At 33.0% G+C, this 13,459-nt stretch overlaps 1 protein-coding gene across 6 annotated transcripts in view; it reads left to right on the plus strand.

The window, feature by feature from the left end:
* Positions 1 to 13,089, plus strand: part of LOC106872337 (uncharacterized) — a 126,487-nt gene extending 113,398 nt beyond the window's left edge. For 3 of the 6 annotated variants that reach the window (XM_014919283.2, XM_014919285.2, XM_089350949.1), the window contains 5 exons: positions 1,891 to 2,013; positions 3,781 to 3,834; positions 5,184 to 5,243; positions 8,638 to 8,713; positions 12,044 to 13,089. In XM_014919283.2, the coding sequence (XP_014774769.1) occupies positions 1,891 to 2,013; positions 3,781 to 3,834; positions 5,184 to 5,243; positions 8,638 to 8,713; positions 12,044 to 12,752 (1,022 nt within the window). In that variant the 3' untranslated portion in view covers positions 12,753 to 13,089. The remainder of the gene's footprint in view (positions 1 to 1,890; positions 2,014 to 3,780; positions 3,835 to 5,183; positions 5,244 to 8,637; positions 8,714 to 12,043) is intronic. The other 3 variants (XM_089350948.1, XM_014919284.2, XM_089350950.1) reach the window with 1 other exon arrangement.
* The last annotated feature ends 370 nt before the right edge of the window (positions 13,090 to 13,459 follow it).

Below are 13,459 nucleotides of genomic sequence, written 5' to 3' on the forward strand. Positions count from 1 at the left end.
TTTGTCTTCACGTTCTAAGTTCAAATTCCACTGAGATTGACTTTACCTTTCATCCTTTCAGGGTTGATAAAGTAAGTACCAACTGAATACTAAGGACGAACTTAATCAACTTGCACTCTCCCACGAAATCGCAAACCCTGTGCCAAAATCTGACATCAATATTAAAAATGAACGAGACAATTACGTCTCCCTAGTTAGGTTTCATCTGCTAAAATTTATAAACTCCTTATAATTCATTCGATTTTGCAGTTAGGTTGTTCACTCTCACAGTTTATCTAAAGATAGTTATTTTAGCAGTTTTTGTTATAGATACAATTAATTCTCTCAAATCAAGTATGGAAATTTCCCAACCTATATCACGTGGGGTTTATCGGAACCCCTCCGTGATCGTACAGTTAGAAATAACAGTTAAATCACCTCCAGATATATCCTAATATAGGGGTTCTTAAACGTTGTGACGTCGCGGCATACATTGGTAAATCGTAAGGGATATCAGGTATACTGCTAAATAAAATAAAATAATTTGATAATCCATTCTTTTATTTGTTTCGGTCATGTTGGCCATGCTGGAGCATTATCTTAAAGGGTTTTAGTTGAACAAATCGACCACAGGACTTTTTTTTGTAAGCCTAGTACTTATTCTAAAGATAGTACTTATAAATAGAACCTCCTATTACCAATAGATAACACAGAAAATATGAGAGAACATGCATCACTTTTAGCAGCTTGAAATTTCCAATTTTTCTGAGATTCTCCTATAGATATATAAATATGAACATTTAAATATTTGCACCAATAGCCCATTGGGGACGTAAACACACCAACATCGGTTGTCAGGTGATGGTGGGAAGACAAACACAGGCGCAAAGACACACACATAACTCCACATACACACACGCGGGCGCGTGTGTGTAAACAACGGGCTTCTTTCAGTTTCCGTCTATCAAATCCACTCACAAAACTTTGGTCGGCTCGAGGCTATAGTAGAAGACACCTGCCCAGGGTACACGTAATGAGACCGAACCCGGAACCATGTAGTTGGGAAGCAAGCTTCTTACCACACAGCCACGCCTGCGCCATATTTATGCCTTATTCATAACTTTCTGTACACAAGTAAGGTGGATAAAACAAAATAAACAATAGTTTTCTGTCTATTTTTTAAATGTTACACTTTAGTACACATTGTTATATTAATGTTCTTTATGTTTTATCTATTCATGCTGAATTTTCAATATGAAGAGTACCAAAGGACGCATTAAGTAATTTAATCTTAGAAACCCTATGGCAAAAAGACAGAACAGCCACGGTTAGAATACCTTAGGCCATAGACCAACTCGATCATGGGAACACTGGACCAACATCACCACGTTAGTCTTTTATATAGTGGATAATCCTTAGCCTATAAGTTCACCTGTATTGCCAGATGTCATTTAAAGATACGATATGTCACAATATACCTCAACAACTGTTGCATAATTCAGATTTCTCACAACCAGGAAAAATTTACTTATCTATTTATTTACTTATTTACTTATGTATGTATTTCCTACATTATAATCTGTTCTGTAAGATTACAAAATATATGATAACACGGTTCATATGACTGAAAAAATAAGTTATCTTAGAGAAAACAGAAATATGTGATAGAGTAACTCAATACAACAGTGTCACTATTATTTTCAGAACGTATATTAGCTTTTCAGTTTACTAGAATATCTTATTTTAATTAAGACTCCCACAGTTTAATTTATGCAGACGTCATTATTATAAGATTTGAGGAACATTCAATGAAAATTATTTGCAATTTTAGAATTTCTATTCAAGCATTTTACGTTCAAAATCTGTTTAATATGCATTTGCAAGACTAAATAAAAATGCTTTTCATTTCAGGTCTAATGCAAATACAGCAACACATATTAAGACAGCCAGTAAAGAATTTAAAGCAAGGGGAAGCAACTTGTGGTATAACACCTGGTCAGGAGCAGGCTATAACTACTCTTTCGCGATTTGAAGGTAATTCGAATTGTAATAGCAGTTATCTGAGCAAGAGAGAGAGAGGGGAGAGAGAGAGAGAGAGGGAGAGAGAGAGAGAGAGAGAGAGAGAGAGACAGACAGACAGAGAGGGGGGAGAGATAGGAAAAAAGACAAAAATGTGTATGTGTGTGTTTATGTGTGCGTGTGTGTGTGTGCGTGTGTGTGTGACAGTATTAGATAATAAAAAAAAACGGAGTGAGAAAGAATAGTGATAAGAATTGAATATTCGAAGTCGCTAATGGATTTGAAAGCTGCTGCATTTAACTTCGTGTGAAAAAAAAAAAAGGAAAAGAGAAAGAAAATGAAAAAGAAAACCATTTCTGATATAAATTTGAAAACAAAACAGCACTTTACAAATCAACAATATTTAGTAAATATAAATTATAACATAGAAATATATATTTTTTTAAATCAATTCTTCCATACATTATTTTTTTTTTTTTTAATGAAAAATATATAATCATACAGTTCTTCTAACGTTATTTGGAGGAATATGGAAAACATGTCTTGCAAATATTCATTGATTTATACATACATATATAATACATACATACATACACAGATATGTATGAATGCCTGTATATGTGTGCGTACGTGTGTGTGTGTGTGTGTGTATGTGTGTGTGTGTGTGTGTGTGTGTGTGTGTGTGTGTTGAATATGTGAAATGCGTATATGTGAAATGCGTAACATGTGAAATGCGTATATATAAAGAAATTCTTCCACGTTTGTTTTTGTTATTTTAATCGCAACGGCCTATACCCTCCAGTTCCTTTTATAGTGCATGCAGACGCCTAATATCGTCTGCCTCAACTATACCAAATGTTGTCTGTTTTTTCCTCCCCTAACAATTGGACGTCTATGTCAGTACCCTCTAGTACGTCTTTGATGTTTTAACCAACTTTGCAAATTGTAATCTGGCATTCTAACTGACTGAAAAATTAACATTGTAAAAAATAAAAGCAGCAGTCTTTGTGGCATTAATTTTAACAAAAAATTAGTATATTCAATCAATATTTTCTGTCTAAATCTGAAATAAATGCCATAAGCATTTTTCATTGCAGGGAATGCAATAAATAAATTATTTTGATTGATGTTCATTTGGTACAATTTTTCCATTAATATAGCCAACATGAAGGCGGCGAAGTAGTAGACACCGGATAAAATGCTTTACAGTATTTCTTCCGGCTCTTTGCGCCCTGAGTTCATCTTCTGTTCATGTTATCTTTGACTTTCATCCTTTCAGGAAGGGTAAAGTACGTTCCAGTGCTTTCACTCTTTCTTTCTTCCTGGATTAAACCAGTAATTCAAGCATCAGCATGTCAGTTAGTGTTCCGCCCATTTCGTTAAGGGTACACATGTCTGTAGAATACTTAATTCCTTACACGTTAATTTTATCGTAGTAATTCTGTAATTCAGGCAACAATACTCATTATCGAGATCAAATGAGAATCTACTAGGATGTATGACTAATATCAAGAAAGCCATGGAAATTTAATGTTGCTGTTTCGGATTGTTTGAAACAGCAGATAAAGCTCTCATTCTCATCACATTCAGCTGTTTTTGTTTTTTTTTTTAATGGCACAGGCATTGAACTCATAAATATATAGAACACGAGATGCTAATGGCTTTTGGTCATATGTCTATATATCTGCTCGATCAGTAAAATGAGGAATCGAGCAAAATCCCATTAAGCAGTGTTAAGCCTCCTTTCAAATATTTACTATCATCATTTAACACCCTTTTCAGTGGTGGACGGACAAAATGCTATACAAACGTCTGTAGGCCACACATTGCGCCAAGGTAAGGAATTGTTTTACATTTTTCTTCCCTCATCAAACTCTCTTTCTCACTCTCTTTTCTCCCTCTCTTTCCCCTCTCTCCCTCTCTCTCCCTCTGTCTGTCTATCTGACTGAAAAATATTTTTCGATTCCTGCAAAATGTCGAAATACAAAAGTATTTACCGACTCCTGGCAGACTCTAAATCCACACCTTCTCAAGTTGGCCGCAAATATGGCCCGGCAATCTCAAGCTATACGAATGGCCACAATTAGTATACTATTTCAAAACACGCCATCAAAGTGGCGATGACACCCTGCCAACATCCTACCCGAAAAAGTGAGACTAAAAATACAGAACATAACTGATATCGATTTGATATCATTAATACAACGTGATTTGTGGTGACCAACAGAGATATAAGAACCTATATATATATATATATATATATATATATATATATATATATATATATATATATATATATATATGGTAAAAGAAAGGCGGAAGATGGAAGATACGAGGATTTTTATTGATCACGACAATTGTTTCTACACATCTATCATCGATTCTTCACGGTTTGGCTATTTAACAACTGGTTCAGGAGCATACGATGGTGCAGATGTGTCTCTTAGAGCGATAAATATATATAACTCATTAAAATAACAGTTCCGCAATGTATCTTCTCATTTCGTGTAACGAAAAGCAGCAAAACAAAGGATATATCTTCATTTATATAGAAGATCAAAAACAAAATAACAGATGTATATATATATATATGTGTGTGTGTGTGTGTGTGTGTGTGTGTGTGTGTATGTATATATATATATATATATATATATATATATGTATGTATACTGAAGTATAAGGTAAGTCTTAAGTAGGGGTTTCTAATAGTGCAACTATTCATGCGTAAAGAAAACAACATTGGTATCGTAAAAATATGACATACATGTATGTTTTAATTGCACTTCCGATTAGTTTTCAAAATTTCGGGGGGACAACTTAAGATTCGGGAGCTTTTTCGATGTTTTATGAAAGGTAGACGGGTGGAAATAAACTCTTAGCCCCGGTTTCAGGACATATTTATTAACAAATAATCATCTTATAAAGTTATGGTATGGTAATATCTCCAAATATTGAATGTTCATGTGTCTCATCATGGAAATAAAGTGAAACAGTTATGATAAAGGTCTGAACAAGACTCGATTTGCTGGGAGCTCATTACCAATACCACGGCTCTCGCCATTAAGCAAATGGGTTATGATAAATAATTATACAATAACAGCTAAAATGAGATATTTTAATTATCAGTAATAAATGAAAATCTTATTATACACCTGATTCTGAAGTGTATGTTTTCTTTCTTCCAGATAACGGTCATAAAAATTCAAATACTGCCGTAGATCCGAGAGGAACTAACAAAAAATTAAGTAAGTAGAAAACGTCTGTCAATTTTCCAATCCGTTGTTTCCAAGTAATTCACATGCCTCAAATATGTGCATTTATTATGCTAAAAGACTATTTAAAAAAACGAAGATTTACCATTAGACTATAATGAATTTTATTTTTGAATAGAAATGGATCCAATGCTATTTCAAAACACTTTGCTCTCTGATGTTATATGATTGGTGTTGTCATCATATGACAATAACTTAAGATATTAATATTACGCGGCAATAGGATTTAAGAGGTTTCTAGTGATTGGCATAAAGCCTTCCAATGCCTTCGAATTAAACTTTTCTGAACAAAATATCATAAAAGAAGTTGTTTAAACTAAGAATCTCAACTTCCATCATCCTGTTAATACGAGCTGCAGTTTATCAGCTTTAATTTTAGACATATATCCTTGTTAATAAACCTTGTTAAGATCTTTTGATATACTTAGGGTCGCATTGAGCTCAAGTGACGGCCAAAGCACCGCTCACCAGTGATTCCCCTTGACACTGGCATTAAGTAGTTGACACGACATTAAGACATGCTGAATATAAAATAATAGATTAAAAACTCAGTCTTTTTCTAGTCTATCCACCAAACCAAACACTACAACTACACTAAAATAACCGTTCTATTTTTTATTTATACTTTAAACACAAAGAATTACAGTAAGCCGTGTAATTTATTTACTTACTGGTAGGACAACAAGTAAAAAAAAGTAAATTTTCAGCACTGTTTTTATTACAAAAATAAAACTTACAAAGGGAAATACAGATGGTATAATTTACTGGAAACCATTCTTCCTCCAGAAATCAATGCTGTTGATTGAAAAAAAAAATGTAATCCTAATGAAGAAATATCATTATTTGTACGAAAGAAAAATTTTTATTCCAATTTTCTTCTAACAAAAATACAAAGCATTTCGGGATAATGGATTAAAATATGCAAAATAAATGCTTATTGTTGCATACTTAAAACATTCTTTAAAAAAGTTTTTGATTGCGAACTTATCAAAACTCGAATTTAATCATGTTCTGGAAATTGATCAATTTCTCAAAATTTATCAGCGCAACAAATTTATCACTATAGTTACCAGAGATATGACATTCAGCATGTTTCATCGCTTCGTTGTTCTGTTTAGATTTTTAGCACGCTTCAACTGATAAGCTGACCTAGGATATCTCCCATTTATTACACCTTCTGTTAGCTAAACTTTTCTTTCTTTTAATTTCAATTCAACATGCTTATATAGTTTAAATATTTATCCTTTCATTTCGTTAATGTAAAGGGTTTTATGTAACGAAAACTTCGATGTCATTTCAGGTCATTGTAACACTTTCAAGTAGACTAATTTCTTACTTCAAAATGCTAATTAAAACACAGTAAACAGGGGAAAAAAGAGAACTAACCAATACATGTAATGCATATATCGCTTATTCAAACTGAACGTTTATCTTACGACTCAAGTTTGACACCATGTCCGTGGGTCATGTGGTAAACTCGAGTCATGTGGTAAACATTTAGTTTAATACCAATTATATATATATATATATATATATATATATATATATATATATATATATATATATATATATATATATATATATATAAAGAGAGCGTACGTGGGTAGATAGATAGATAGATAGATAGATAGATAGATAGATAGATAGATAGATAGATAGATGATGCACGCGCGCATGCGCATCTGTGTCAAGAAAACGTAACTGAAGCAGAAGCAAATTGAAATAACCATCTATTTGTCCTACTTAACACATATATACACTTGACAGATATATAGTTAAGTATTATGTAAGTTAGCTCTATGTATCAGGTTGAGTAAAACGTAAGCAACGTTTTGAAACATGAAATTCATCACAAAATATTTCAACAATGCGGAAATTTTATTCATCAAAGTAAGTACCATTACAATCAACACATTTTTGCCAACCAGTTACAAGTTTGTTTATTCTGGTAACATAAAAATCTGGAGTTCTGGAGCTGATGAACTCTTTGAATGCACTTTCAACATCGGTTTGGTTTTTGAACTCCTTCTCTTGCTGGAAACCATCAAGGTGCTTCAAAAAGTGGTAGTCGGTAGGAAAAAGATCTGGGGAATTAGCTGGGTGGAGAAGAACTTCGTAGCCAAGTTCCCTTAACTTCTAAAGCGTCATTAGTGAAATATATGGTCGAGTATTGTCATGAAGAAAGATTGATCCTCCCAATCTGGGACGAAGGAGTAGCACATTTTCATTCATTTTGGCAATTTCATGGCAATATGTTTCTGCAGTAATGGTTTTCCCGGGTTTTAAGAAGTTAGAGTGGATAAGTCCAGCAGTACACCACCAAACAACCACGAAAACTGCTTTTTTTTTTTTTTTAAGAGCTCGGGTTTAGAGAAAGTTTTCGGTGCTTCATTTTAGTCCAACCACTGTGAAGAACGTTTTTTTATTATTGTACAGAATCCACTTTTCATTGCAAATTACAATATGGTCGGGAAATGGATCGTTCTGGTTACGGAGAAGAAGCGACGAGCAAATTTCAATCTGCGCATTTTCTGATTTTCATTCAAATCATGTGATATCCATTTGTCGAGCTTTTTTTTAATTTTCTTATGGCATGCAAATGGTTGCAGGCAGTTTTCTGGCTAACTTGAAGTTCTTTTGCTAGTTCTTGAGTGGTTTTACGTGGATCTTTCTCAATGACGGTCTTTAATTTCGTCCGCTATGCTCACGATCTTCAAGGATCAGGTCTCCACTGCGAAATCGTTTAAACCATTTTCGAGCTCACCACTCACTGGTTATTTCCTCATCAAACGTTTCGTTGATATCGCTATCCGTTTCAGCTGCTATACGTCCTTTTTTGAAGTTGAATAGCAAAATTGCTCGAATATTTCGCTTTGACAGTTCCATTTCAAATGATTGTAACAACGATAAAAAAAATACCAATGTTAATTTATTGATGCATTTGGGCAAGTATTTGTCTGTATTACCAGAAAATTGCAAAAGAAAAATTCTTCATGGTTCAAAACGTTGCTTACTTTTTACTCAACCTGATAGATATGTACATGCATTGTACTAACTTAAAGTGTTTACTCAATACCGCATCATTCTGCACAATTATCTAGCCCAGGGCACAATTTACAACACACCACCACAATGACACACGCCTTCAGTGTTCGATATACCCTGTCATCCTACGCTACCTCTCAACACCACATGATGCATGAAGCCTATCAATATTCTTGATCTCAGTACAGAGGATTGCCACATGCACCATACATATGCATATACTACACCACAATAAATCACCTCAGATGATACATTAGAAAACCAACACACTATATTGCACATCATCTGTTTTCTTCTACGGTTTTATTCTTTTCCATTTCAGAAGCCGTTGTATCCTATGTGTTTCTTACTGTAGCAGTTCTCGCCATTCTTATTGCAATATCATTTATCATTGGAAGGTAAGACATCACGTTTTGAAATACGTTAAGGTTTGGATTGAGCTTAACCACAAAACAGGGAATTTTCATTTCATTTTACTTTCTGTGAAAATTATGGTGTTTCATTTTTAGAATAAGTTGATTCAAATATTATTAAGTTACATTCGATGTCCTCTCTTCTTGCTATTATTTTATATATCCCTAATAAATGACCTGGCTCTCCGTCGTTTACGACGACGATTGTTCCAGCTGGTTCATGAAGTTAACGTGCAAGTACCCGAGCACTGCACAGACGCGAGTAGTTCTCAGGTGATTCAAAGAGGCACAGAATGTGACAAGGCTGGCGGCCCTTTAAGCTATGGGTACAGTTCATTTTTATCAGCTGAGCCAATTGAAGCAACAAGAAATAAAGTGTCCTGCTCAAGGGTACAACACGCCGCCGGAGATTGAACTCACAAGAAGGTGCATGGCTTGAAGTTTAGGGTATTCGATTCAGGACCCTAAGAAATATTTTACATAAAATTTAAGAGTGGATATTTTGCTTTAGAGATATTGTCAGTATTCTGTACTGCTATTATATCTTGATATATCAGTAAAAATTACTATGTGTGAATGTTTCTAAAGCATTTAATTTTTCGTGTAAATGCTTTGTAGTTCAGCACCACCTTTCAATGACTAGCATTTTACGAACAGCCCTTCCCTTATCTTGCATGAAATACAACAGATTATTTTAGCGAAACAGAAGCTAATTTCCAACAGTTGTTTATTATCCGTATTTTCTTATACTATCCCATCCAGTTTGAGACCTCTTTTCAATAAGCTGAATTTTTGTGGAAATTACTAAAAGAAGCAAAAACTTATATAATAAAAACTATATTTAGAGTTATAATAATTGTGAATAACATAGAGCAAAGCAAATAGCAATTTAAATTATAATTTAAAACATTGTTAACTTTATTACTAGTGTTAATGAGTCAAATACAAATATCAGTATTTAACTACCTTTAACATTGTAAAAAAAAAAAAACAAATATAAAATATATTCAAATTATTGTATTTTCCATCAAAAAAGGATCAACTAAAAATTAAATAATGGTTGTCTTGAGCTTCATGAGATTTTGTTCATTTCAAAGCTCTCAAGCTCGATATATGACAAACAGGACTTCAAGTCTCCTGACATATATATATATATATATATATATATATATATATATATATATATATATATGTATATATATATATATATATATATATATATATATATATATATATATATATATATATATATATATATATATATATATATATATATATATATATATATATATATATATATATATATATATATATATATATATATATATATATATATATATATATATATATATATATATATATATATATATATATATATATATATATATATATATATATATATATATATATATATATATATATATATATATATATATATATATATATATATATATATATATATATATATAAAACAAAGTATGTGACAAGGCTGGTCCTCTGAAATACTGGTCCTACTCATTTTTACCAGCTGAGTGGACTAGAACAGCGTGAAATGAAATGCCTTGCTCAAGGACGCAACGCACTGCCGCGTATCGAACTCACGACCTTACGCTCGTGAACTGAATACCCTAACCACTAAGCCACGCGCCTTCACTGAAAACTAAGGGTTCGCGTGACTGTGGAGTGGTCAGCCACTTGCACGTTAATTTCACAAGCAGGCTGTTCTGTTGATCGGATAAACTGAAACATTCGAGGTCACAACCGACGGAGTGTCATTTTAGTATAATATAGTATAGTATATCTATCTATCTATCTATCTATCTATCTATCTATCTATCTATCTATCTATCTATCTATCTATCTATCTATCTATCTTCTATCTAGCTAGCCATCTACATACATACATACATGCATACATACATACATACATACATACTTACATACATGCATACAAACATACATACATACAAAAATACTCTGTTGATGTTGAAATTCCAATGAAGGAGCCTTGGTTTTAGGTTAGAAACCGGCTCTTTCTCTATTGACAAGAAATTTTGAAATAAAACTGAATAACATACATATATACATGTGTGTTTGTGGGGGGCTGTAATCTACCTTGGTGTTAGCTGATAGTTGTACTACTATGCGACATCCTTTCTCAAAGATAGAGATATTCATTTTGATCCTTAAACTTTAATTTTGTGCAAAGCCATCTTGTCAAAATAGCACCCGAGATTTTATTGAAAATATATTGAAAATATAAATATTATACTTGTCTTAACTGTTTCACTTGACGCTTACAGGTCAAGAGTGTGACATGTGAATAGCACTTGACTAAGTAAACGTTATCCAAATAATTTATTAAAATGCATGAAGGATTGTGAAGGTGTATGTATGGAGGGTGACAGTAGAAAATTATTCTGATTTTGTAAACGAACTTCCCTGTTTCAATGAATGAACTTCTTTACTTCACAATTTCTGAGATTCCATACAAGATTCTCAACCAAGCGACCAAACAAAGAAACATAAAAACAGCAACGCCGGTATTTGAGTTCGTGTAGTAGTTGGATAAGATAGATGAGTGTGTTTACACTGATGTTAACAATATAATTTCTCCCACTCCATTAAACTGAATATAGTGGCCGTTATTTTTTATACGGATAGCATTTCTCAGTAGTTTCACTCGGTCAAAACAGTAATGTGTAACAACTACTCGTGTAGATTATTGTAGATAAATTCTCAAGTGTGGAGAAGATAATGTTTCTCTGAGGAGATTTAATGATACCGAAACATGACTGGAGTTATAACCAGTAGTTATTCAGACCAGATTAAATTAAAATCAGAAATTGAACTAATCTTATTTTCTTCAAAGTGTTGGTTTTAAAACATTTTGCATGAACCAAAGCCTTATGAATGTCCTTTGGCAATGTGTTTAATCTCAATGTAAGAACATTGTAGATGAGCATTGAAGGGAGTTCACAGTGCGTCATATCCGTTACACAGTTTCGATTCCAGTCTGTATTCAAACTGAGTCGCTAATAATGAACATTTCACAGTCTCACTCGTCTCTGTATATAGAGTTTCTGAAGCTTACCGGAATTTAAGAAGTAAATACTTGTATTATTTACAGCATCTATTCAATCAACCGTAATTGAGCATGGAAAATATTTCGTGTTCTATCAACATAAAACTATAGCTATCAACGATAACTATCAACATAAAATTAGATCTGTTTTTTTTTTTCAGGTATAATTTTGTTTGCTTGTGTTTCTGTATTTATTTTTTTCCAATTAGATTTATTTTACTTGCTTTCAGTTACATCAAATATTATCAAGCGGGTCAATACCACATCGAATCAAGTGAAAGAGCGCTGCTTAGAAAAGAAGATACGCCAATGGGTTCTTTCCCTCGAGGAGATGACGAATTAAATACAATCATTCACAAAACAGACACTATTAACAGTAATTCCAGACATAAAGGCACTGATGATTTTAAATGTAAATCAGCGGATGGTTCTGCGAAGGATACTAGTAGTTGTAAAGGAACTCTACGTAACGGAGGTATTACAACTTTTTCTCCTTCAACTACACCAACACGTTCTGTTAGTGGATTGTATTCGGCAGTTGCTATGGAAACGCCCAGAAAAAGCTGGGCTTCTGTAGGACCAGCCAGTCTTGATTTGGAGGAAGATGATGATGCACAAGTTAGTGGTTCAATTCAATTACATATACCGAAACGTCAATCGTCAGAGAAACACAGAGTCTTTTCTGATAGATTTTCGGATAGTGTCGAACATTACTTAGTGAACAACGATGAATACGCTGTTGTAAGAAAACCTGTACGAGGTTCAACAAACGGAGCCACAGAAGAAATATACGCAACCCCACTGGATAATATGGAATTAAGGAATCAGTTCCAAGTAACGACAGGGCCTTACTACGCAAAACGACAAACAAACCCGAGACCAACATTGGCCTTCACAGACACCAGTAAAAATAGTAAATGGGAAGATGAATATTTTTAAGCTTTGAAATTCAATGAGATCTTCAGAATAGGGCTAAGAAATCTACATAAAGCTTTTACAGTCAGTATGGAGCTCTCAAACTTACTGATCTATTTTAATTCTAAAACAAGTTGTTGATACGAAAATCTCAAACACTCTTGACAGTAAAAAGAAATACTGAGCATTATAAGCAGCACGTTTTTGAAACTCTAAAACCCTCGTTTAAAAAAACACTAATTAAAAGTTCAAAGTATTACTTAATAAAGAATATTAACGTTTGGGTAAAAGTTTATTGAACTATAAATATTGCAAAAGTATCAATATTTTATTGATTTTGTTCCTGAAAAAAAAAATAAAAGAGTGAAACAAATGTAAATCTGCTAACATGTAAAAAAAAAAGTGGATTCTTTTTAAAATTTGGTTTCTTTACTTCATAACAAATCTATGAAAGTCATAAATTGTGGTTTCAGATTTTAAAAGTTTGTGAAACGTTTAAGCTAATTCCCCTCGGTGAGCAAAAATAACTTAATTTCTGAATTGTACCGCAAATAATCTTGAATCTTGAGACACATATATGTACGAAACAAATGACATGTCTACATTCTTATCACGAACGTGTTTAATGTATGAAAAAATAACTACTACTAACGCTTATCACCACACAATATGTATCGCAACTACAACATATTCTAATATCAGGAACGAAGAAACAAATTCACAATTCAGAG

This window comes from Octopus bimaculoides, chromosome 4, assembly GCF_046866305.1.
Source record: "Octopus bimaculoides isolate indiv1 chromosome 4, ASM4686630v1, whole genome shotgun sequence".
NCBI classification, from domain to species: Eukaryota; Metazoa; Mollusca; class Cephalopoda; order Octopoda; family Octopodidae; genus Octopus; species Octopus bimaculoides.